Below are 25251 nucleotides of genomic sequence, written 5' to 3'. Positions count from 1 at the left end.
AGAAGTACACTAATTAAGATAACATGTGACAGTATTTATCTTTATGTTAATGTTGCTTTATCCACCTTATATCTTAGCGCATTGCACTGCTTGGGAACTATGTATATATATTTTGTTATTTCTGTTTAGTTTTTTTTTTTAACATAAATAACGACACAAAAATAACAAGATCGCCTGCAACTTTAGGTACGGGAAGTCGGGCGGGTCAAAAGTATTTAAAGCACTTCCGTAGCGTACCGTCACGTCTCCACTCAATCAACACCGACTCAACATAAAGCGCTGGCGGTCATTGGCGGTATGTAGAAGAATACTGAGTCACATAGAAAAATATATTTGGCAACAAGTCATTTTTATATGCTCAATGTTCCGTTGTTATGATTTTGGAGATTTCTGGGTTGCTCATTTTACAGCGCAGTGCTAGCTTGCTGCGTTAGCTTCCTCGATGAATTGCTCGTTTTATTGCCACGATGTGCTCACCGGATTCACCTTTAGACTCTCTGTAACAGTTTAAAAGCAGCACCCTGCGCGTGACTGCCGCTTTTGTGGTTGATGACGCTCAGAAATTTCCTTTTTGTTTCATTTGCCAGGTGGGGGTCACAGCGCAAACAGTGAGGAGCGTGTGGTCATGACATCTGACTGCCGCTCCCATCCATCTCAACCATCATCATGTCTCTGGGGGACAGTCCACACCTGCTGCTCGGCCGGATTCGTTTTCTGAACCGCTGCATTGAGTGTTTCCAGAAGAGTGAGCCGCTTCCCGACAGCCTGTGTTACGTGCCAAAAGAGGTGTGCTACAAAATCTGCAAAGATTCATCCTCCAGCTCCTGCGCCGCTGCCTCTGGGGCTTCCACAGGGGGCTCTGGCACGACGATGGTACCGGTCTTTGACGGTCCACACCAGAGTCCGATCAACAAGAAACTATGCAAGTACACCATTGAGCTAAAGAAAGGGACGTGTATCCGGACCACGGGGGAGGAATACTGTAATACCCAGGGTCTCTGGGTCAAGATAAATAAGGTAAGAAGAAGCTGTGTGTCCAGGCTCATCATTCAATTGTCTAACAAAAGCTAAAGCCACACGGGTAAACATCCATTCTTCTATTGCCCCAAACTCACAAAGATGGGTTTTCATGAAAAAAAATCACCCCTTTGTGGAGACATGAGGGGCTTTCAAGAATTTTGCAAGTGTTGTACATGTCAATGAAGAGAGGGGTTATCGATTACAAGGAAGGAAGGAACCTCAACCTCTTAAAGTCCACGTGTATGTGTGTGTGTGTGTGCGTCCACAGGAGCAGCTGGAGGAACACCGTCCCGGGCAAGAGCTGGAAGAGGGTTGGATCCTGGTGTGCAAACACACCGAGGGCGGCGACAGGCTGGTTCCGGTGGAGTCGCCCGAAACGTTGAGCAGACAGCAGCAGCTCTTGGGCTATGACCACAAAGCGTGCAACAGGTGGGAGCACGTGGTGGACGTGGAGAATGCCGTGTTTCTCGGAAACAAACCCAAGATAGCTGAGCCGGACGCCGCCGCGGTAGAGAAGCTGAGGTGGGTTTGGGCTAATAATCATGTAGCATTAGAATGCTGCAGAAGTGTTCTGAAATCACTCACGAGCTAATACCGGTATTATTATTTGAATGGTAACAAAAACTGTTAATTGGGACGTATCAAAATAAGAGCAGTGACACAAAGGACTCAAATGCACAGCTCTGTACTCAAAAGCTAGTCAAATAAAATGCCTTCTAACCAACTGTCAGGTATGCACCACCGACCTGGACGTATGAATGCGATGAAGACCTGGTGCACTACTTCTATGACCACATTGGCAAAGAGGATGAGAACCTGGGCAGCCTGAAGCAGTGTGTGACCAATATTGACGTTTCGTCGTGTTCGGTGAGGCGCAAGTACTACTCGGATTTGATTTGAAAAATGTTGACATTTCTAAGTGATCCAAACTTCTGAAACAATAGTGTGCATATGTGCCTTTCCATTGTTAGAAGTTGAGAGTGGAACTGAAATAAATGAGGATAAATGTGGTCAATTCAATCATTTATTGGTATTCCACCAGAGGGAGCCCACGTAGCACATTTTGAGAATCGCCGCTTTCGATGCGGCGCACTGATCTGAAGTCGCACACAAATGATGCTGTTGTCGTCACTACCAGGAGGATCCTAGCGGGGGCGTGAACAGCTTAACAGACGGCGACAACAAAACATACTGGGAGAGCGACGGAATGCAGGGACAGCACTGGATACGACTTCACATGAAAAGGGGAACTGTTGTCAAGTGAGAAGCCGGCGCCACCAACGAAACCTGTCTTGTGATCCAAATGCCAAATGTTTTTTTCCCCCCGTTGTGCCATAGTAAGCTGATTTTGACGGTGGACTCCACGGACGACAACTACATGCCAAAGAGGGTGACTGTGTACGGAGGCGAGGGAGAGGCGCTGAAGAAGCTGAGTGACGTCACCATTGACGAGTGAGCCTCTTGGAATTGCAGCGTTTCAAACTTAGCATCCGATATTAGACAACCTCATTTTGTCTACAGCAATCTGATTGGGGAGATTTGCGTGCTGGAAGACATGTCGTCTCACCTGCCGGTCATCGAGGTCCGAATTGAGGAATGTCGAGGTGAGTTTTGATGTTCGGGTAGGTATTAGTTGGAATGGGTTCTTTGTCGAGTTTCTTTAAATTGCTTCTTGTGTGCATGTGGCCCTTTATGTGGGAAAGATGAGGGTATCGACGTGCGCATCCGAGGCTTGAAGATCAAGTTGTCGTGCGAGCGAGACCTGGGACTGAACGCAGACATCTTCCAGTCCTCCTACTTGGTGCGCTACCCTCGTCTGCAGGGGACGCCGGCTGATGTCCTTTACCGCCGAGCACTGATCATCCAGAGGTAGCAAATGTTTCGAGTCAAGCCAGTGAAATGGGCCAAATTGTTCTCCTAACCCATTGATGTTTCTTCTCACAGGTTCACTTCTTTACTCGACAGCGTTCTCCCGCACTTTGTGCCTGCCTGGGACTACAGCGTGGGCACTTTCAACCACATCAAAGTGAGTTGGCCAAAATCTACCTTGGAACAAGGTTCTGACTCAAAGATACAAACGGAGATTTCTTTTGTCTCGGTCGGCTTCTCCACGTCACCTTCCAGAGCATAAAGCAGTTTCTGCTGCAGTCCAAACGCCGCTCTGCCCTGGTCACGCAGTGCCTGAAGGACTCTGAGACCAGCAAGCCCAACTTCCTGCCGTGCCTCTACATCAACAGGCGGCTAGCCATGGAGCATCGGGACAACCCCTCGTTGGACCCCAGCTGCAAGAACGCTGTGTTCAGTCAGGTCGGCTTGATTTTTATGGTGGCCCAAAGTACTGATTGTTTTTCTCAAGTGAAAATTGAAATGTAGTCCCTGGCGGCTGAAAAATGCCACCAGCCAACAGTTATCTGTTTTCAGCTGTATAAGAGAAAAAAAGGTGTCACGAATTGTAAGCACTCAAGTACAGACGCCTGAAAAGTGTACCTCAGTCACAAAATGTTGTCACCTTGTAACTCTGCAGGTGTACGAAGGCCTGAAGCCGTCGGATAAAATGGAGAAGACTTTGGATTACAGGTGGCCCGCTCGTTACGACCAGTGGTGGGAATGCAAGTTCATCGCAGAGGGCATCATCGACCAGGGCGGGGGCTTCCGGGACAGCTTGGCCGACATGTCCGAGGAGCTGTGTCCCAGCTCGGCCGAATGTCCCATGCCGCTGCCCTTCTTCACGCGAACCTCTAACCAGGTACGTTGGCCCCTAAATGATTGGTTCATGTTGTTTTTTTTCCCGCTATTTCCATTGATTTTTGGCTTGTGTTTCTCTTCAGGGTGCCTTGGAGGCCAGAGACTACTACGTCCCAAACCCATCTTGCAAAGAATTCCACAAGTACGAGTGGATCGGGCAGCTTATGGGCGCAGCTCTTAGAGGGAAAGATTTTCTCGTAAGTGATTCTTGTCTTTTTCATTTTGTTTTGTCTCATTTACAGCTGTACTTCATTTTTGTTGTTGTTCTCTCTCCACCCAAAAGGTTCTGGCTCTGCCAGGCCTGGTGTGGAAGCAGCTCACCGGGGAGGCAGTTAGCTGGAGCAAAGACTTCCATGCTGTAGACTCTGTGCTGGTGAGGATATTAGTGGATTTTTTTTTCCATATTCGATTGACCAATTTCCACAAATATCAACTTCACCCAAAAGCTTGTATTGGATTGATTTATTTATGTCAATATACATTTAAATGTACACAATGGCAGCAAAAAAGAAACCATTAAACAGACATTTGAATAGGCATCAATAAAAGAAATAATTATGATAACCCTCAATTTTATTTTGAACGCTGAAAACAAGTAAAGTAAATGATAAATGTATAATCATTGAAATGAGCAATTAGGATATCCTATAAAATGCACAATTTTACTTATAATGTAAAACCATTTGAAAAGGTTTCTAGTCCAGATTGCTTCACTCAAAATGGCACATGGAAAAACAAGTCACACATACTGGCTGCATTGTCAGGTCAACCTGCTGGAGGCCATGGACAACATGGACCGCGAGACCTTTGAATTCCGTTTTGGCGAGGAGCTGGTCTACACCACGTTGCTGAGCGATGGCCAGATGGTGGAGCTGGTCCCGGGCGGCGGTAACGTGGCCGTCCGCTACGAGGACCGCCGCGACTTCATCCGCCTAGTGCAGAAGGCTCGGCTGGAGGAAAGCAAGCAGCAGGTCTGTTTTGAAGCCTTTGTCCCGACGGTCGCCCCTTGTGGTGTCATCCATCTCTTTCCGCCCATCGCAGATCATGGCGTTACAGGCCGGACTGCTGAAGGTGGTTCCGCAGGCTGTTCTGGATCTGCTAACCTGGCAGGAAGTGGAGAAGAAGGTTTGCGGGGACCCGGAAATCAGCGTGGAAGCCCTCAAAAGACTCAGTCAGTTGACTCCACAGATAATACTGGCGCTTTTGCTCGAATGACCTTTTTTATTCCAAACAGAACGCTTGCAGAATAAAAGCAAATGCAGGTGTGATGTGTGTGTGTCAAAAAAGCCAATTTGATTCTTATTTGTTTGCCAGCTTGCTATGAGGACCTGGAACAAAATGACACTTGTGTGCAGTATTTGTGGGAGGCGCTCACCAACTTCACCAATGGTGGGTCTTTACTCTGTACATCCTCAACGCATGTAACCTGATGATGTTTGTTCATCTTTTCAGAGGACCGTAGCAGATTTCTGAGGTTTGTGACGGGTCGAAGTCGTCTTCCTGCCCCCATCTATGTCTTTTCTAACAAGCAAGTATTTTGGCAAGTATAATAATAACTTTAGCAGACTTGCAAGCAGGCGTTTTATCCTTTCAACTGCTTTTACTTCCTGCTCTAGCTCTGAGAGCGACGCGCTTCCGCAGTCTTCCACGTGCTCCAGCACATTGTATTTACCCAACTACCCGAGGTAGGCAGGCAGGCAGGCGGTCAGCCATCTGTCTCGTCACCTGGATTTTGACTGCATTCGTTTGTATTTCTTTATATGAGCCCGCTGAACTGCGCATGTGTGGGTTTTGTCATGGCAGTGCCAAAGTTTGTGAAGAGAAGCTGCGCTACGCCGCCTACAACTGCGTGGCCATCGACACGGATGTGAGCCCTTGGGAAGAGTGACCACTCCCCGATGAGTTCCGCTGCACACTCATCACTTTTGAAATGGAATAACTGCCAAGTTATCACAGCTGTAAATAATAGAGGAAAATAATAATAAAGAAGTATAAATGAAAACTTGAATTTATCTCGTGACCCCTGCCTGTGCATTATCGTTTGTCAAAGTCAAAGTCAGCTTTATTGTCAATCCCTTCATATGTCAAGACACACAAAGAAACCGAAATTCCGTTTCCTCCATCCCACGGTGACGAGACATACAAGTAGGCGACACAAAACAAAAACAAGAAGGCACAAACCATAAATAATAAATAATAAATAAAATAAAATGAGCGATGAATAAAAACAGACCAATAACCCATTGAATATGAGGGGCAAAACCGAGCCAGTGAGCATACAGCAAGAACAGGACGCTACGCTGAAAGGGGGAGCGAGTTCAGGAAACTTCAGGAAGTTTGTGTGACTATCTCAAGAAGATATGATGATTGTTTATGAATTAAGGGTTACGTTTAGCAACAGGTGGAATTTTTTTGAGATGTATCATTGTAAAAAATACGTTTGGGGACACAAAGCCACCTCTGATTAAAATTTGCCGTTCAATGTCATTTCAAAAGGTTATTCGGATTTTGTTATGACGTCAATTTGTAGTCAGAGAAACTCTGTGAATGAGAGAATTATGTTGAGAAATGTTCGCCGACATTTCATCAATACACTTCCAGTAAATTCAACATAGCATGCATTATATTTTATTATATCAAAATGATATCCAAGCATGAAAAAATGGTGTCGCGTCAAATCTCGCTTGACGTAAAATGTCGCGAGACGACATGGCTAGAAGCCGTCCCATAATGCCTTGCGATTCCTCTTTCTAGCCGGCGCCTGAGATGGGTACGTGCTTTCGTCTTCGGGTCGGAAGGCGAATCCTTGTCCATCTCTTGTTTTATCCTAGGAATTTTGAACTTGCTACCAAATATATTAAGGTTAAACATAAATGTAGTCCGTACGTTCTCAACTTGATTATGTGCGGGCCGGTTACAATGTTTTAAGGAGGTCGTTTTCCGTGGACGTGTGAAATGCTCCAAGATGGCTCCCAGCTAGCTGTGTCTCGAACTTTACTTTCCGAAATTACGGCATATCACGCGGGATTGGTTTTGGGGACAACTTAAGGTATTTTGTAATAATATGTTCATGACGTCTGAGGTTTTGTTGTCGCGTCGAAAGTGGTAGGAAGTCGGTAAATAAAACCAGGCTAACTGCGCTATGTCTGCATTGCCACTAGTCAGGTTGCATTAAGGTACAACGTGCTTCCTTTTCTCTCTCCAATGATGCAAAATGTTTTTGAGTTAATTACCTACTCGGCGTCATTTTTGCATTCTGCTGTATACTGCTGTTGATTGATTTGAGCCCTTTCACCAGCAGGCCGGAGTTCGTTTTTCCTTTTGTCGTACTTATTGGTTTCCTTTGATGGCGCCGTTGTGAGTGGCAGCCTTTTCTTGGAGCCTAATAAGTTTGATCTATCCTATATAGTGCTGTTTGTTCAGGTAGTGAGACTTTGCTTGAGTGATGTGATGAAGCATTTAATGCGGAATCCAAAATACACAATGTGGACAACCTACCTTGGAGAACTGATTGCTCAAGCATAGTCTGATATTGCCTTGCATGCATGTGCTCGTACGGCTTCCGCAGCATTAAAAACGAAATATTTTCTCAGGTATCTCAAGGGACAACTGGCATAAACGCCGTAAAACCGGTGGCAAACGCAAGCCCTACCACAAGAAGAGAAAGTATGAGCTTGGACGGCCTCCCGCAAACACAAAGGTAAATGCCACATGTTGGTTTTGATCCCTTCATGTCATGTGAGTGATGAAAACTGGACCTTAGGTAGGTCTTATTTGCACTGTTTTGGTGTGAAGCTTGGGACCTACCCGTGCTAGGCCTTGTCATAGTTACACTGACACATCATCAAATAAATGACAACTATTGCCAGGTTGTTGCAGATTGTAGAAGGTTTTTGGTTTTGTTTTTAGATTGGCGCTCGCCGTATCCACACCGTGAGGGTCCGTGGTGGCAACAAGAAGTATCGCGCCCTGAGACTGGACGTCGGAAACTTCTCGTGGGGCTCAGAGTGTAAGTTTCCAATATTAGGTGGTTCTGAATCTTCCCAAGATGTTCAGTGATGATATCTATCCAGTTCTGCTACTGAATTCAAGTGCTGATAGTTAGGACTCTGAGAACCTGACGACCGACAACTGTTAGTCATAAATTAGGTGAGGGGGAGGAATTCATAGTTTTCTCTTACTTAGGCTGCACACGCAAGACCAGGATCATCGATGTGGTCTACAATGCCTCTAACAACGAGCTGGTCCGAACCAAGACCTTGGTGAAGAACTGCATCGTCCTGGTCGACAGTCTTCCCTACAGGCAGTGGTATGAGGGTCACTACGCCACTGCTCTGGGACGCAAGAAGGGAGCCAAGCTGGTGAGTGACCGAATATGATGACCTGATAAGTCTGTTGTCTTTCCATGAAGATAACTGTCCAGTTCTGCTACTGAATGAAAGTGATGCTAATGAAGACTCTGAGAAAGAAAGGCAATAATGTCATCTCAACCTGATGGAATGAATATAAGGCTTCACAGCTTAAGTGACGCGATTCCTTGTTGTGTAGACTCCTGAGGAGGAAGAGGTCCTGACTAAGAAGCGGTCTAAGAAGAACCAGAAGAAGTACGACGAGCGTAAAAAAATGGCCAAGATCAGCTCGCTCTTGGAGGATCAGTTCCTTCAGGGAAAACTACTTGGTGAGTCAGTCGGGGCTTTGTCGCATAACAAAGCTCCATTTTCAAAGCGTGCTTACAGATGCTGGCTTTTGCTATGAGAAGTTCAATGTTAAGTCCGCAATCTTCTAAATGTTAAGTCCTCAATGTTCATTTGCAGCCTGCATCGCCTCCAGACCGGGCCAGTGTGGCCGAGCTGACGGATACATCCTAGAGGGCAAAGAACTTGAGTTCTACTTAAGGAAGATCAAGGCCAAGAAAGGCAAATAAATGTTTCATATGCCAATAAATGAAAAATAACAAATGTTACTTTTGTCCTGGCCTTTACTCTGGATGTAATGCTCAGATTTCAAGTCTGTGCAAAATCATGTACCAATATTAAACAAAAGGGCTTACGAAATGTTGCCATGATACGTTAAATTGTATAATATATCAACTTTGTCAAGAATGCAAAGACTACAAAATGTTTTCACTTGTCTTTTACTTCTTCTGAGATTGTTTTGCTAAAAAGCCATACAGTATAGCAAGCATGCCCACCCACTGCCTGAATCCAGAGCACAGAATCGACATAATCAAGGGTGCCAGAATTGCATTCATTTGGATCCCCATCTGATCTTAAACCTTTACTGCTGCTAAAACTTAAACAAGACAACTTTGAGGGCATTAGACACTACTACAGATACCTCAAATACAGAAATGCCGTTAAGATGATGTGGCATCTTGGGAAGGATTTGTATTCCTATGCAAATACGTGCGTTAGTCCTATTTGACATGACTAACCTGACATTTGTGTTTCCACAAATGTGGCCTTATTTGATCCCCCACACCCCGGTCGGCCCGTCAAGTCTTGTTAGAAAAGACGTTTGAAGGGTGGACAAGATTAGGTAAGCCACAACGACTAGGGGAAAGTTCACGTTTAGGATCACCGTGGGTCACCTGACTGAACACGCCGCTGTGATTGGACGAGCGGTCGGTCGGTCTGTCTGTCGTTGTCGAGTGTTGTGTAAGTAGAAGTAGCAACGATGCTCTTGAGTAAGGTGAGTGTTTCTTTTTCAAACCAATGTCTACTTGTATATACAGCACAATCGACATTGTGACTGAGGGTACCTTGTGCTTGTTGTCTCTCTTGTGTGACGCGTCAAGACACCGACGCGCGCGCTCGATACCGAAGTACGTTCACATACGTTAGCTTGTTTGGAACGTTTGTTTCAACTGCATTTCATGTTCCAGCGCGCCTTAAATGCTATTAATAACCAGGTCAAAACGCCTTCATGGCATTCATAGCTATGATGGGACTGAAGTAGCACTATCCACCTTTACTCCCAGGTACTCAGAGGAGGGCTGCGCTGCGGTGTTGCTCGGCTCCAGAGCTCCAGTGCCGCCGCCGCCGAATCCAAAATCTCCGGGGAGAACGCTGCAGCGGCTACCGGCTTCTCGTTTGGTGGGTGGGTGGTCTCGGCACCTTCACTTTTCAGACTTTTTGTCGACCTTCTTACTCTTTTCCATTGCATTGTTCACCATCACTCAGGATTTACTCTTGTAAAATTGCTTGGACATAACTCGCAGTCATCAATATTTTACATTTTCAACGGAGTCCTTTGTGTTTGCATCCATTTGTATTTCAAAAGCAAACACTGTTTTTGCTTTTATTGACATGACTCAAAAATATTTTCCCCCAATCATGCCTCGCAAATCTGTGGCACAACACAATATAGACATGTGTATGTATGCCGTCCATTGGGAGAATTTCTTCTCTGTTTCGCAGAGTTAACGGATCAACAGCGGGAGTTCCAACAGCTTGCTCGCAAGTTTGCGCGCGAGGAAATCCTTCCGCACGCGGCGCACTACGACAAAACCGGGGAGGTGAGTCTCTTCCAGGATGAGGCGGTGTGTAGAACGCATTATAATTTGACTTGATTGGATTTTGTGTTTGCAGTACCCAGTACCTATCATCAAGAAAGCATGGGAGCTGGGTTTGATGAATGGTCACATAGCAGAGCAGTATGGTCAGTTTGCGTGACGCATTTACAGCATGTCCATTTTTATTGAACTTTGAATTATGCACAATTAAAACCTAAGGTGGGATGGGCTTGTCCATCTTCGACAACTGCCTCATCACGGAAGAGCTGGCCTACGGTTGCACGGGAGTCCAAACTGCCATCGAGGCCAATTCTCTTGGAGTGAGAGCTCTTCATGGTTTTTGCCCGAGGCCTGCCTGGCAAACACTTTCACATTCGAATGTGTCCTTTGAATTGTAAAGTGGATGATTAAGCATATTTGTGCCCAACAGCAAATGCCTGTTATTATTGCTGGTAATGAGGCACAGAAGAAGAAATATCTGGGCAGGATGACTGAGGAGCCTCTTATGTGTGTAAGTACATTTTCATGTCATCCTGGAACCCCAGGAATGAATACAGATTGCTCACCTGATGCCCCCCCCCACAGGCCTACTGTGTCACTGAGCCGGGGGCGGGCTCAGACGTGGCGGGCGTCAAGACGCGGGCGGTGAAGACTGGCGACGAGTACGTGGTCAACGGCCAGAAGATGTGGATCACAAACGGCGGCAAGGCCAACTGGTATTTTTATATAGAATGTCACTTTTTAACCAGCCGCAATACCACTACATTGTTGAAAGCCGTATGCAACGAAATTTCGTTTTGTGTACACCTAGTGTTGACAAAATGACAATAAAGTTTGTCTAAGTATTGTGCACTTAGGCGATGACACGGCCGTCCATTTTCTGTGGATGGGCTTTCATTTCTTCTTGTGTTCCCAGGTACTTCCTGCTGGCCCGCACTGACGCTGATCCCAAATGTGCCACAAACAAGGCTTTCACTGGCTTCATTCTGGATGCAGACACGCCCGGAATACAAATTGGAAGGAAGGTGAGATTTACCATATCCTCTTGGTCTCAGTCCAAAGTAAGCTAGCACACATCCGCTTTCGATCAAAACATTTGAGCTCGTGTAATCACCGATTCAACTTCTGATTGTTAAGACAAGCACCGACGGCATAAGACGTTCCCGAGCAAATTGAATTGTCTTCCTGAGGATGGCAGGAAATGAACATGGGCCAGAGGTGTTCCGACACACGAGGCATCACTTTTGAGGACGTGAGGATTCCAAAGGAGAACGTCCTGATCGGCGAGGGCGCCGGCTTCAAGATCGCCATGGGCGCCTTTGACAAGACTCGGCCACCCGTGAGTCACGTGACGCCCGCGTTGCCTTATTTGAACGTGGATTAGATGCGATGTGTTGCACAGGTGGCAGCCGGAGCCACCGGCCTGGCTCAGAGGGCACTGGACGAAGCCACCGCCTACGCTTTGGAGAGGAAAACGTTTGGCAAAGTCATTGCTGAGGTTGGTTCCGAAGGGAACAAAGGCAAATGTCTATGAATTGCATCAGCAGCAGTAGAATGGGATCTTTTTTGCCAGCACCAGGCCATCTCCTTCCTGTTGGCCGAGATGGCCATGAAGGTGGAGCTGGCGCGCATGGCGTACCAGCGCTCCGCCTGGGAGGTGGATCGCGGCCGCCGCAACACCTATTACGCCTCCATCGCCAAGGCCTTCGCCGGCGACATTGCCAACCAGGTGGCCTCAGACGCCGTGCAGGTGTTTGGCGGAAACGGCTTCAACAGCGAGTACCCTGTGGAGAAGCTGATGCGCGATGCCAAGATCTACCAGGTGGGTGATGTTTTGCAAGTGAAAATGCTTTCTTTGGGATTGAAGTACTTTTTTTGGCATGATAGACAGAATAGATATGAGTGATTTATTTATTTTTTCTTTCTTGGTACACACAGTCTCTGCAGGTTAATTTACCGCAGATATTTTGTTGTTGTTGTTGTTGTTGTTGTTGCTTGTGTCCATTTATTCAAATGAGAGAGAGAACATGAGCCACTTTAGTTTTTCTTTCTTTTTTTAGATCTACGAAGGCACCGCTCAGATCCAGAGACTCATTATTGCCCGTGAACACCTGGCAAGAGCCAAGAAATAAACCTGAATGATTTTTTTATGTGTAAAAGAAATACAATGTTAAAATAACTCATTTTTTCTTTCAATTGAATATGCCTTGATGTCACTTGATGGCCTTGCTAAATAGAATTCAGTCGGAACCCTTCAAACAAATGGCACACAGCAACAAAATGTGAGCCAAATGATGAAAATCTCATGTACAAATGTCATCCTGGAATAAAAAACAAATCATGTCCTCGTTTTGGCTCCAAATATCAGTCTGTTTCTTGTTCTAATAAAGGTTGCTTTATGGAATTTGTGGATTGACCAATAGTTACATATCATAAATGAGTTTTCTGGCTAACGTATCGACATTTGTAAACATGCTCTCTTCTCCAGCAATGCATTTGACTCGGCCAGTCTGTGCGTTGAAGGACGATTTGTCTGTCATTGGGCATTTTTTGAAGCCGTCCCACTTTTCCCACAATGCACAGCGACAGACAGTATATTACACAGCACGTAACTTCCGCTCTTTCCTCTCCCTTCAACCAGTGCTACATTGCAAGTGAGTCCCTGCAGCTGAACTTGCAGCATTTAATACTACACTGGTTGTTTGAAACCTTTTGTCGATGAAAACATTTGATTTGGTTCATATAACGTTTACATCGTGAAACTGTTGATTTTTGACGGAAGTCCTTGCACGAGGTCGCCACGATGCACGCAAGCGATTCGAACAACGCACGGCTTAAGCTAATAAAAAAAATAAAAAAAGGGTGTGTGCGAATACTCACCGCTAAAGCACATCATTAAAAAGTTAGCCACGGCTAATCTTCAATGTTTGAAACCTCGTGATCCTTCCACCATGTTGCGGCCCGAGCCAGTCTAGTAGTAGTTAACAATCAGCAGTATTTAGCGTGACCTGCTTTGAAAGTTAACTTTTTTTTTTTCTTCTTCTTCTTCCCCCCCAGAGATGAAGGCTTCCCAAGGGAAAAGACGGCGAAACAAGATGAAATGGACAAATGCTACCGTTTGCCCCAGGGATGAAAAAGGCTACTTTGTCCTTAAAATAAGGTAAGTGACATTGTTGAAATCCACAATGAATGATATTGTATCCTATCCACCAGCACTAAGTCAGCTGCCCAGGCGACATGTCTGGCTCAGTGTTACAGTGCTGGAAGAGGAAGTCTCTGCATATGTCATCGGCGCTGCAGGTTCTGTTCTAGAACCTGCCGTTGCTGAACGGCTGCAGAGCGTAGCCCGACGAGAGTGGCCCGTCCTGGACTCTCACCTGAACGGGCCTAGTGCTGGGCTATACATGTGCTGCCATATTGTAGCGGCATCAAAATGTAGCCACATTAGAAACATTCCGATTGAGCTGATCGGAATTCCTTTATTGTCACTGTGAAACACAAAGTGCAAGTGGTTTGGTTTTTGAATGAGTTTCTCTTCCCAACAATCTTTTGCAGCTGATGGCCGTGTTGTGATAGCAATGACTCTCCATGGTAACTAAAGGTAAGATGTACATGATCTGTCATGAGGCCAGTAAAGTCTGTCTGAATGTGAAAGTGGCCCATGCCTACTTTTCATTCATGTGTGCCGTGATGTCTTTTGACACATTATACAGACTAAACTCTGGTGAACCTTAAAAACCCTGAGCACATCCATTTCCAGTCGCAAGTTATCGTATGTGGACATAGTACTTGATATATAACGCTCTCCTCTTTTGTTTCCAGTGCTACATCCAGCAGTTTACTGGCTGTGGGCAGGAAAGGCCATGTGTCAAGCGTGATGGCAGGTGTGGACTGCTTCTTTTTTTTTTTTTTCCTTAAAATGCCCAATCATATACTGCCATGCCAGAGACCACCCTCTCTGTTGTGGAATCTTTGTATTGGGAGAAAAACCACAAGGATTCAGGCACAGGTTTGTGTAAAATCCAGTTTACCACAACCTGACTGAATCCCTGGAACATTGCTAACAATGTCTTTGAATGTGAATTTCAGCCATGCTTCACTGCCTACATTTAGTTTGGTTTTTCTTTCCAGTGGTTTGAGCTGCTGATAATGGCCCGTGGCTCCCTTTCAGGTATATTCTTTCTTTCTTTCTTTTTCTTTTAAATTGCACATGTAAATCCCCAAATGTGCTTTGCCATGCCAGGGACAACCCTCTCTGCTGTGACTTTATATTGGGGAAGAAAATATCAGGACTGGCACAGGTTTCTTTACAATCCAGTTTATAGAACCTGACTAAAGTCCTGGAACATTGCTACCATTCTCCTTAAATGCAAATGTCAGGCGCGCTTCACTTTGCTTAAATATTTGCTTCTCCTTTGTAGTGATTTGGACTCATGATGATGAGCGAAGACTGTCCCTCCCTCCCTCCTTCCCTCCCTCTCTCCCTCCCTCCCCCAGAGGTGACTAAGATTCATCATTTGGACAGTTTTATTAGGAGGCTAGAGTATTCAAATCGAAACGTGTGACTATGATGTCTCATCTGAATGTTATTCAATTAAATGTGTTTTGATGAACTCTGCTTTCATTACTGCAAATATTAGCTGACTCACTACGGCGCCCCCTGTCGGCAGTTACTTGATCTTAACCTGTCAATTGCGTATCACTCCAAACTGGTGCCAATTGGATTCAATTTAAGAGGGAACAGCAAAAGGTGACCATGCTGGCACAATGAATCAAATATTAACAAAGTGGAAGCCATGTTGAGCATTTTTTGAGGGAGGCTGTCCAGACAGATCATGTCCTAGTTAGTTTCGACTTTGATCATTTCTTCCGCAAGCGGGATCTCATCCTCGTTGACGTCCTCCATAAACTGATGTGTCGGCACATTGAGTAGCGACGGGAGGCTGCAGCCCTTCAGGAGGCCGTCTTTGCGATTGTCCAGTGAGGAGCCTTGCAGAGGGAACGTATCAGTAGGTCGTTCCAGCTCGAGATCCTCCAAGCTCATCCTGCAAATGTTGATAAATGACACGATACAGTACTGATTTGGCCAAGATTGTATTAGCTACGGATTGGGACAGAGAATGTGATACTTGACCAACGCTAGCGATAATGACGGTCTGACGAAGACGGACCTCATATCAAAGGTGGAGCCTTTGAAAGCTGGTCTGAGGCCATCTGCTGCAGTGGACACAGTGTAAGGGATGGAAAAATGTTGTTGGGCCCAGTGCTTGTCTTTCTCCAGGGGTGCAAGGTTCTGGTACATGTCATCCACAGCCAGCATTGACACCTTGACAACAATCACAATATCAGTACTGTAAGGTGGGAAAAAACAACCGAGCGAGCACCTGAATGTTTCTGTCAATCAGCTGGTTGGTCTCAAAGTCGTCGTCATCCTCTCCAAACGGGTTGATGATCAGCTCTCCCACTTTGAGCCATCCGGCATAGAAGAAGAACTGCAGCAGCGTGAAGACGGGCACGTACAGGTCCAGCTTGTGGTCCTTGTAGCCTTTTTCCGGGCTCAGGAACTGACGGCCGACGACGCACAAAGCGAAGAAGGAGTAAACGGCCAACGTCACCACCTGTGTTCATGAGACGGTTGAGCAAATAGAAGGCGATGGAAGGAGGAGGTGTGGCTGACTCAGGTACCTGAGTGTAGACCAGAGGGATGCTGATCCAGTCATAATGGAACAAGAGACTGCATTTGGCCCTGTAGTTATTCAGCTCCTGGAAGGACAGTCAAACTGTAGAGCAATGTTCCCAAAGTTGGTCAATGATGTGAAGGCAAAGTTAGTCACATCCATGAGGAGTCTCAAAGCAATGTCGTCCCTCACGCGGGTCTCCTCTCTCGCTCTGGATGCTAGATTGGCGAACCAGGTGAGCGGCATCCAATACTTGTTGAAGTCCGAATGCAGCGACTCCAAAATCTTCAGCTCGTGTGATGTCATAAAGCCTGAAAACAAATATTCACATTTGGTTTTGTTTTTCTTTCTTCCAGATCGATCCCAGTTGATAGATGGATGTTACCTACCGGCCTCCACCACGTGCTCCAGCGTGGGGAAGCGCTTGCGCACTCTGGTGCTGACAGAGCGCAGGATCAGTACTGACGCCAGGTTGGCATATCGCATGAGAGTGCGCCGCAACATGCGGCCCCTCTCGTCGGCTCCGTGGACGTTCCCGGAGACCACCATCATCAGGTTGTCGGGCAGCGGGAAGCTGGTGTATTGACCCCACCAACGATTGAACGCCAACGTTACGTAGAAGCCTGTCCATGCCAAAGGTATAGACATTGAACACGCCGATACCTGATACCTGATCCATTTTTAACATAAATGATCCAATTCCTTGCACAATACCTACCGAGCACAAAGAGAACCGGGATAAAGTTGGTGTTGGTGAACTGGTCACAGTAAAGGGCGATACGCTCAAACACATCCTGCTGCTTGGGTGTGAGCATTAATCTACGTGTTCAAAACAGTCACATATCAATAATGATCAATTGGAACACATTACAATCAACCAATAGTATCACTCTATGTATGATATGATACAATGTGATGACACTTGTGTGACTATAACAACAAAATCACGCTATGATACTATGACCTCAATACTGCCAATATACACTACCGTTCAAAAGTTTGGGGTCACAAAATTGTTTGGGTGACCCCAAACTTTTGAACGGTAGTGTAAATATTATAATAAAATATTATGAATTAAATATTATAAATTATATCTTATATTTGTATAAGATTATATATAATCTATGAATATAAGTATACATATATAAGATTTTTTACACAAGATTATATATATAATCTATAAATAATTATCTAAATAAATATATACACTACCGTTCAAAAGTTTGGGGTCACCCAAACAATTTTGTGACCCCAAACTTTTGAACGGTAGTGTATATTCTAATATGATTCTCTTGTCACGTTAGCAATAATCTGAGGATAGGACCCACCTGTAGAGCACACTGAAAAATAGGTAGACTCCGCAGAAGAGGAGAAACTCCTTGTAGAGCAGCTTGTAGATGCTGCCCTTCCACCTGAACAAGAGCTTGGAGAATCCGCCAAATCTCACATTGGCCACCTCAAGCGTATAGGACACAGTCATGCCTGTAAGACCCGGAGGTAGCTAGCAAACATTGAAGATTTTACAACACACCTTGACCTGCCAAAGAGATGAGGAAGCTGAAGAAAAAAAGGCACTTGGCTCCCAATTTAAAGCCTCCCCTGTGTGCCCTCAACACGCCTTTATTTTGAATTGATGAGCTGGGAACACCGCGCCAAAGACAATTTGCTCACAAATCAATCTTATCACCCTGACACCAAGTTCATAAAAAGTGATGGTTTTTTTTCTCAACTTTTAGACTGGCCATTTATAGTAGTGTGCAAAAGTCATTGCACGTCATTCATTTGTTGTTTGAGCAAAGTTAGTGCAAAAGAGCTATCGTAGAGCACCTAAAAATACTTTAGTCATTTGAAATGAAGCATTTATGACATGTTGGATGTGTTTTGGAATGAGAGAGATAAGAACAGTGGAAACAGCTATGAATGCTAGGTCACATGTCTGTCCCACTCATCACCTTGTCATTAGTTCTCTGCTCATTTGTTTGGTTTTCACACAGCTTCACTTCTCTCTTCTGCTGTAAATCTGCCTCACTTTGCTTTTATGACATCTCCTTTTCCTGTGACAAATGGTATTCTTTTCTATTATCGTGCATCACAAAAGTGAAGGTGAAATGTAAATGCAAGAGACAAACACTCCTCTTCACACATTTATTGTAAAAAATACATATAAAAACCATTTCTGAGACATACAAAAGATTGGAGCTTTAGAAACAGTATATCCAACAGACAAAGACCAGCCGTTTTTTTCCACTGCATTACATATTTACAATTCAATAAATAATATGATGCCTCTGCTGTGTGTGTGTGTGTGTACGCACGCGTGCCGCGCATGCGTACTTGTGTGTTTTTTAAAGATTGTCCATATATGCTGTGATGAAAGCTCTGGTGTCTGTAGATCTGGGGGTCTATTTATACAAAATCCCATCTTTTGTCGAGTTCTCCCTCCCTCCACGCACAGAGCAAGCTTTTATAATTAGCATTGGTATAAATTTGAGGTATTGCACCACACGGTTTGAGAGGGAATTAATTGAGTGGGCTTGGGAAAGTGCCCGCCCACTTTTTGAAAACATACACGCAAACACCTCAAGAGTACACATCATAAATTATCACCACAACAAATGTAACGTCGAATGAGCCTCCCAACACGCGCACACGCACGCTCGCTCACAAGAATTTGGCATTCTTATCGTTGGAAACATGCACAGGGCTGTCCCCTAGTGGCAGGACGAGTTGTAGCACCTCAGCTGGGACCCGAGTATGAAAAGTCGTTTTGGGCATTTCGTCCATATCCTGATTATCCAAATGCTCTTCACCCTCACTAATACAACTCGGATTTGTTGACGTGAATTTTTATCATTTTATTATTATTGAGGACAAAAAAGATATTGAATAAACTGCTTGAAAACAGTGAGGACAGAAAGCGTACTAGTGCATTGACTTTTGGCCGATATTGACAAAATGCTCAAATGGCTTTATCGACTTTTACTAGATGGCCTCAATTTAACTGCACAGTCTTACTGATGAAGACAAAGAGCTTACTAGTACAGGGCCATCAAGGATATTGAATAAAAAAAAAAAGCCTGCAGCTTTTTGAAAAGCTGTGTGCATGTTTACCGGTATTGTGCACTAGTAAGTTGTACTAGCGGTGTCAATATGTTAGGAGTGCGTCTTACTAGTGAGGGGAAAGAGCATCCTTGATCAAATGAGGCACTAGCAGTCGAGTGTACTAGTACCAGGACCGCAAGTTAGATGAAAGATACGGAATAAATGCTCAAACGGGTTTCCATACCAGAGGGGATGATCATAAAAAAACTTTCTGAAGCCATCATTCATCATTTTTTCATTTCCGTTCCGTTCCCCAAATAAACCCTGACCCCGCGGGCAAAGGCAGCAAACACAAGGAGGCTTGAAAAGAAAGTCATACATTGAGCTATAATCATGGTCATGATGATATCATACTGGATAATACGTACTTGCCATTATAAAAAGGTAGCTAGCGCCTTTAAGGCCGATGCATCCGCCGTTGAAACGGTGATAAAAAGCCTGCCGACTCCAGAAAACATGGGGGGGGAAATCTTTTCAGAATCAAAAAGCAGTACCGTTGCCACATTTAACACGATGGAAGTCTGGGTAATTCACATTAGACACTCACTCACTCACTCACGGTCCATCCAAGCACTCGAAAGCAACGGAATCAAGAAAGCAAGACACAAAGGGGGAAAGAAATCCTCAAAGGACAAAAAGTGCTCAAATAGGTGCAAACACCAGCGCTAAACCGAGCACAAACCAACCAACCAACCAAGCAAGCAAGCAACTACCCCCCTTGTAATGTTAACACTAAACACCAGGTAACGAGCGCCCCCACTTTTACTTTTACTAAAAAATAATACACAGGTGGTGACTGAAATTCCTCATCCCGGCCAGAGATGACATCATCTGATGCCAACCTGGCGAGCGAGGGGTTAAATCCAAAAGCAGCCATGGTTTTTTGTTTTGTTTTGTTTACAGTTTGTTGCGAAATGGTCCGGACCTACAAGAGGAACAGGAAGAGGTCCGCGCCGCCCGGAGCTTCTTGGTGGCTTGGTGAGTATGTTTCAGTTTTCATAAGGAGAGAATGTTGACATGGAGGTCTCCTGTGAGGACCAAACAAGTAAGGATGATGGTGCACAGCGAGGAAACATGAGCTCTTTTTTCGTGAACACGAGGCATTACAAAACGAGTAAATAAAGTGAAATACTAAATGACAAATCCAATGTCGACACTCGTCGACTTCCCGCTGGCACGTTTCAAATCATCGGGCCTACCTGAGTCATGGCGGGGGAAGTCATGTGACCTGGGAGTCAATCTGATGGATGCTCTGGGCAGCAGGGCTTCACCTTAGCCCAAGCGTCGATGCAGCTGCGGCCACATAGGACTCGGTTACTCATACGTATTGTGATTCTCACATTTCAATCGGGCTTCATTGGAAGCACTCGTTTGCAGAACATTGACCACACTAAATGGTGCTCTGCTATGAACAAATAGTCAGATCAGACTATAGTAAAAGTATTGTGTCATCCCAGTTCAACATATTCATAGACGCACGCACCACTTCAACTGAAAGGACGTTCACAGCAAGTCAAAGTGAAAGGGCCTTTCTAGATGAGTGAATTTAAGATCAAGTGACAACGTGTAGGTGAAAGAGCGAGTGAGTTACTGGAAAGACACACGGAGATTGACAGTTAGTCGTACAATGAGAATATCAGTGATTTCTTATGATTTGGATCACGAGTGGATTAGTCAACGAGTGAAAGATCGCGAGTTGGCGTATATGAAATTGTTAAAACACACTCAAGGTAAATGAGACTGACGGAGATGCCGTGGCTCGGTTCCAAATGACAACCGCCTGCCTGCTGGGTTTTATTTGCATTTCAGAGGAAGAAGCTAAAAAAAAAAAAGAGCCACACCTCTTAACATGCTTTGTCAAAGTAGGAACTTACAAGACGTGAAACCTCACAGCTGCCTCCGCACGCCCGCATGCATGCACACTGATGTGATGTAACCATGCCTGATGTGCACATGTGCATTGCCTAACCGCATGAACATTTCCTGTGCTCCAATAACAGGGAAGCTAAAACCTCACAAAGTTCCGATAAAAAGTATGCTTTCACAATCTGTGTAAAAGTCTTAAAGGCCACACTGATAAGGTAGAAAAACCACTATGTGCTTTCAGAAAAGGGGGGAAAAAAACAATTAGAAACTAACTCTTATGTGGTCAGTGTTCTTTTTAAGGTATGACAAAAAGGTCACACATTAAGATATTCGGCCTGTGCACCAATTGGTGGCGACTCCAATGAACATGCAAACTGGCAATAAAAAACAAACGAGAAATCCCAATGTTCAGATTGGAATCACGTTGAAGAAGCCTTTCATGTTGTAGCTTTGTCCAATGGTTAGAAACTAGCAGTACCATCAAAGAAGCCAAAGTGGGCACTGTCTGTCGCTACTTATTGTTGACCTCTCCCAACAAACAAAAGTGTGTTTTTGTGCGTGCGTCTGCATGGAGTCAAGAGGTTATTGGTTACCTCTTGTGGTAGACGCAGAGACACGCCAGCCTGGCAATGGTCTCGCCTTGCACCAGATCCTCCAGACAGATGGAGCACTCGCCGCTGTCTTTGCTCAGCACGTCCGCTGGAGGCGCACACACACACACAACACACTTGTTGTCACCAACGATTTTCATTTGGCAAAATGGCTTTCAATAACACACGCAGACTTCTTACCGTTGTAGGGAAGCGGCGGGGACGTGAGGCAGCTCAGTAGGTGATCCTCGATGCGACCGCCCGGGAACGGCTTGGAGCAGAAAGGACAGCGGATATCTGCGCACACACACACACCCACACCAATGGATTTGGAAGTCAAAATTGTTGCTAAAAGACACTGAAGGAAAAAAAAAAAAAATCCATGTTGCTGATCTGTATTAGAGGTGTCAAAATTAAACGATCAATCGACAACAAATCGATCAGCAAATGAATGGTCTGGTACGTATTTCATTTTTTGATTTTTAAAAACCTCCTTTCATCTCCTGTTGGTTTCATCAAATTTGTGCCTTCAAAGTATCTGCGAGCACTCAATAGTTGAGTGTTATTCTTCTGCGGTAGTGAACATCCTAATTGCATTGAAATATTAGGAACTCTGATTCATCACTATTATATTGCGTTAACATTTCGCAGGTCTGCCTGCGTGTGAAAGAGTCTTCGGATGTAACCGAGGCAGGACGGCCGGCCGGCCAGCGTCTGTGTGCAAGAGAATGTCGGAAAGTTGAGACAATTGTGTGAACTTTAACACCTGGCCGGCCTGCACTGTCTTTTCCCATCTCGTTGCATGGAAAGCAAATACTATTTCACCGCTGACTCCCAAAACTCGACTACTCAAAACTAGTCCATGCCCATTCATCCCTGAACTTTGATTCTTGAACATGATGTTTTTGGTCAAGTAGAAAAGGATGGAAACACAAAATGTGCTATTCCAGCGTTTTGCATTTTCATTCTGCTGCATTTGCATCTTTGCACAAATAAGCACCTCCTATCGTTTTGATTCGCTGTCCTGTTATTTTCATTTGTCTAGGAAGTCCCAGGACTCGGGTATCATATTTGCGCGACGTTGCGTTGCTGTGTACAGGCGCAAACGGCAACGGAAACATCCTGTGGGCATACAGAAAAAGGCAGATCTGTTGGAAACTTGCTGTCAGTTTTAGCTAGGACACAAGGCTAAAGCGTTTTGAAATGTAAAGGAGGCGAGACGTTGCCTGTTTGCAGTGGGAATGTGAGAAAGGCAGGACAGGGGTGTGACGCTAACAACCGACACTTCTCCACCCTGTTCTGGGTGTCAGGCAACTATTTTAGATGTCCCTCTAGACACTGACGTCTTCCAAACATCTGACTGCACAGTAACAAAGTGCATCGTTTTTTCCATCCATGGGGTATGTGGACGCAATGTCAGCGAGCTGGGATTAAAGACTGTAAAATATAATGTTCCATGCAAAGTTCCATTCTTCTGAGCATGAGGATCCGTGGACAACGCAGATGGTCCAAAGCGTGCGTGCGTGCGTGCGTGCGTGCCTTCCTTCCTTCCCGGCCGGCCGGCCTACTTTCTCCAAAGCCAGCATTTACTTATTTCCTGACCCCATTCATTTCCCAGCTCAATTGGCTGGAGGGCCTGCATGGGAAAAGCTGAAACATACACAGTGGTGTTTTGCCACATGGCTCTGTTGAAAGTGAAACTAGGCCTTTCATTTTCAGCTGCCAGGCAGGCCTCCCTCCGCACTTACAAGGAAGGTGGTGGGTCTTGCATGTCATTCCATCAAGTCTTGCGTCAGCGGCTCAGTTTACACAATACAGGCCCAGATGACTGCCCTCATCATAGAAGCATGAGAAAAGAGATGATCTGCACAAGAATGTCAAGTTCTTCAAATCGGTTTTGGTTCCACATGCTGATGGACATTATGCACAAGTTTTATTCCCGCTTGACAAACCTAATTGAAAGTGGCTTGCCTTCTCAAATGTAATCATTTTGTCATTCACACATTTTTTTGTGAGTAAGCAGATCTCATGCCTGTGTCAAGCTATACTCTGCCCCCTCCCTGTACGATTTATGGTTCATCTCCTTGATAGTTCATGAGCTGTTGAAACTTTCGACTGTTTTGCTATTTCCCCTCTGAACCGTGAATGAGCACCAACCTCGGAAATGTGGTGGGAACCCAGGCGGTTTGAAACCATTACAAGCTTCCTCTTGGGAGCAATGTTACCACCGTCGAGTGACAAATACAGACAGATTTGTGTCCTGTAGTTTCATGATTCACTTGATTTAACACGCACTCCTATATCAAATCAATATGTGAGAGTCTACACTGACTCTCAGTTGGTTGACTGATGATGTAAAACTCATTTGGCGGGCGGTGTTCTGTGGATTTATAATCACCCCCATCGTGATTGAGTTGCTAGAGTTTGTGCGTTGTTGTCGTCGTTGATTTTGCCGAGCGCCATTGAAGGGATCACTGATTTACGGCTTTGAACGTGCTTTGGCGTCGCCGAAAAGAAAACAAATGCGCTTGTATAGAGTACATACATGTCCGCTGAGCTTGGATATGAAATAAAACATTTTCTAAAGGGCAACCCTGTCACTTTTTACGACTTGGAGTTGCAATAGATATTAAGGCGTAAAGATCGAGTCGACTTGTCTTCAAAACCAATGCAAGCTGTCAGTTTACCCAACAGTTACGTACGGCAGGGACTTGAGATTTGATTGAGTTGAACATGACATGGGAATGCTGAATGGGTCACGACGTCTCGACTTACTGCCATGGCGGTTGTTGACGCGGTACAGGCCGATCCAAGCCTCAGACACCGGCCGCTGGTGGGTGCCCCGAACGCGGGCAGACCTGGCTCCGACGCTGCGGCCCCCGGCGTGTCGGTTTCCGGGCAGCCGCTCGGAGAACGTGCGGTGGGGCGTGTGGCCTGTTTCGTCTCCGGGCTGGTGCTCCACGTTGGCGGGAGCCTGTGGGCTTGTGTTGCCGTCCTCCTCCGTCTTGCCTTCGCTGTGGTTGTCATCCGCCGGGGACGCCTGGCTCATGCTAGCCGGGATTCCGTGATGGTCGGCAGGGCTGCCGTCGGCGCTCGCGCCATGCTGGCCCAGGTCGGAGTCGCTGCCTTCCTCCGAGCGGCTCCGGTTGACTTCGGTGTCCTCAAAGCTGCCCGAGAAGTCCACCATGAGGCTGGTAGGCCTGGCACAGCGGGGCCGCCGGTACGAATCCCGCTTGGTGGTGCCGTCCTTCCCCAGAGTGGAAGGCACCGGGTCTTCCTGGAGGCGACTCGCTCTCGTGCCCATCGCTAGCGAGCGGGCGGGCGGGCGGGCTAATGGAGCCTGGCTAGCCGAGCAATCGAACGCTTTACAACACGGTAACAACGACCTCGACTCGTCCCTTTCAGCTACGACGCACTCTCGTCTGGAAACGACACCGCCAGCGGCTGCCTGGCGACCAACGACTTAGCTGGACGGACGCGCTTTCTTCCCTTGGCCTCAGTTTGTCCTTCCAGTCCACATTTTCCTCTCTTTTATGACGTACTGGTTCTCGTTGCTGCAGCGGAAATAGAACGCTCTCGTTTCCTGCTTTGAACAGTGTACAGTTACGGTAACGCACCGTTTTTGGCGACGCCACGATCATATCCTTTTTACCAACAAACACCCAGTTCATATGGCCATCGCCTCGTCTTGTACAGTTATTTCGGCTCTCACATTTTAAATGATCGTTTTAGTTTT

At 45.7% G+C, this 25251-nt stretch overlaps 5 protein-coding genes, 1 long non-coding RNA gene and 3 other non-coding genes across 11 annotated transcripts; 7 read left to right on the top strand and 2 right to left on the bottom strand.

The window, feature by feature from the left end:
* Positions 1–175: 175 nt before the first annotated feature.
* hectd3 (HECT domain containing 3) lies at positions 176–5777 on the top strand. Of its 3 annotated transcripts, none has more exons than XM_037275596.1 (19): positions 176–285; positions 588–1017; positions 1289–1542; positions 1752–1887; positions 2159–2280; positions 2359–2472; positions 2542–2624; positions 2724–2889; positions 2965–3046; positions 3145–3327; positions 3545–3766; positions 3849–3962; positions 4049–4138; positions 4530–4736; positions 4807–4936; positions 5080–5154; positions 5218–5305; positions 5382–5450; positions 5569–5777. In XM_037275596.1, exons 2-19 carry the CDS (start codon positions 667–669, stop codon positions 5651–5653), a joined length of 2571 nt encoding a protein of 856 aa, XP_037131491.1. In that variant the 5' UTR covers positions 176–285; positions 588–666; the 3' UTR covers positions 5654–5777. The 3 variants fall into 3 exon arrangements, with proteins under 3 accessions (XP_037131491.1, XP_037131492.1, XP_037131490.1); XM_037275597.1 differs by having other exon boundaries at positions 184–295; positions 5218–5293; XM_037275595.1 differs by having other exon boundaries at positions 184–295.
* Positions 5778–6453: 676 nt separating this feature from the next.
* rps8a (ribosomal protein S8a) lies at positions 6454–8728 on the top strand. Its single transcript, XM_037275609.1, has 6 exons — positions 6454–6535; positions 7359–7465; positions 7675–7774; positions 7951–8126; positions 8314–8443; positions 8580–8728. Exons 1-6 carry the CDS (start codon positions 6532–6534, stop codon positions 8687–8689), a joined length of 627 nt encoding a protein of 208 aa, XP_037131504.1. The 5' UTR covers positions 6454–6531; the 3' UTR covers positions 8690–8728.
* LOC119137709 lies at positions 7501–7608 on the top strand. The gene has a single exon (XR_005100992.1). It is a non-coding gene; the product is annotated as a small nucleolar RNA SNORD46 (small nucleolar RNA).
* LOC119137708 lies at positions 8166–8232 on the top strand. The gene has a single exon (XR_005100991.1). It is a non-coding gene; the product is annotated as a small nucleolar RNA SNORD38 (small nucleolar RNA).
* Positions 8729–9317: 589 nt separating the features above from the next.
* Positions 9318–12642, top strand: acadm (acyl-CoA dehydrogenase medium chain). Its single transcript, XM_037275599.1, has 12 exons — positions 9318–9456; positions 9746–9860; positions 10185–10282; positions 10356–10425; positions 10499–10599; positions 10710–10790; positions 10865–10995; positions 11196–11304; positions 11478–11618; positions 11682–11777; positions 11853–12101; positions 12340–12642. Exons 1-12 carry the CDS (start codon positions 9442–9444, stop codon positions 12409–12411), a joined length of 1278 nt encoding a protein of 425 aa, XP_037131494.1. The 5' UTR covers positions 9318–9441; the 3' UTR covers positions 12412–12642.
* A 233-nt stretch (positions 12643–12875) lies between these two features.
* On the top strand, positions 12876–18515 carry LOC119136839. Its single transcript, XR_005100813.1, has 7 exons — positions 12876–12933; positions 13337–13439; positions 13835–13880; positions 14102–14163; positions 14411–14450; positions 14701–16595; positions 17952–18515. It is a non-coding gene; the product is annotated as an uncharacterized LOC119136839 (long non-coding RNA).
* Positions 13488–13686, top strand: LOC119137706. Its single transcript, XR_005100989.1, has one exon. It is a non-coding gene; the product is annotated as a small nucleolar RNA SNORA74 (small nucleolar RNA).
* best4 (bestrophin 4) lies at positions 14452–17953 on the bottom strand. Its single transcript, XM_037275598.1, has 8 exons — positions 17286–17953; positions 16676–16776; positions 16347–16580; positions 16114–16268; positions 15965–16042; positions 15664–15897; positions 15451–15605; positions 14452–15324 (listed from the first exon to the last, which is right to left on the bottom strand). The coding sequence occupies exons 1-8, from the start codon at positions 17435–17437 to the stop codon at positions 15120–15122; spliced, it is 1314 nt and encodes a 437-aa protein (XP_037131493.1). The 5' UTR covers positions 17438–17953; the 3' UTR covers positions 14452–15119.
* Positions 18516–19839: 1324 nt separating the features above from the next.
* Positions 19840–25206, bottom strand: zgc:66427 (uncharacterized protein LOC406256 homolog). The gene is made up of 5 exons (XM_037275608.1): positions 24291–25206; positions 21717–21812; positions 21519–21624; positions 20259–20352; positions 19840–20087 (listed from the first exon to the last, which is right to left on the bottom strand). The coding sequence occupies exons 1-4, from the start codon at positions 24817–24819 to the stop codon at positions 20295–20297; spliced, it is 789 nt and encodes a 262-aa protein (XP_037131503.1). The 5' UTR covers positions 24820–25206; the 3' UTR covers positions 19840–20087; positions 20259–20294.
* Positions 25207–25251: the final 45 nt, after the last annotated feature.

The sequence above is a fragment of the Syngnathus acus genome, chromosome 17 (assembly GCF_901709675.1).
Source record: "Syngnathus acus chromosome 17, fSynAcu1.2, whole genome shotgun sequence".
In the NCBI taxonomy this organism is placed as follows: domain Eukaryota; kingdom Metazoa; phylum Chordata; class Actinopteri; order Syngnathiformes; family Syngnathidae; genus Syngnathus; species Syngnathus acus.
The sequence above is the reverse complement of the archived record's forward strand: the minus strand, read 5'-3'. Positions and strand labels throughout refer to the sequence as shown.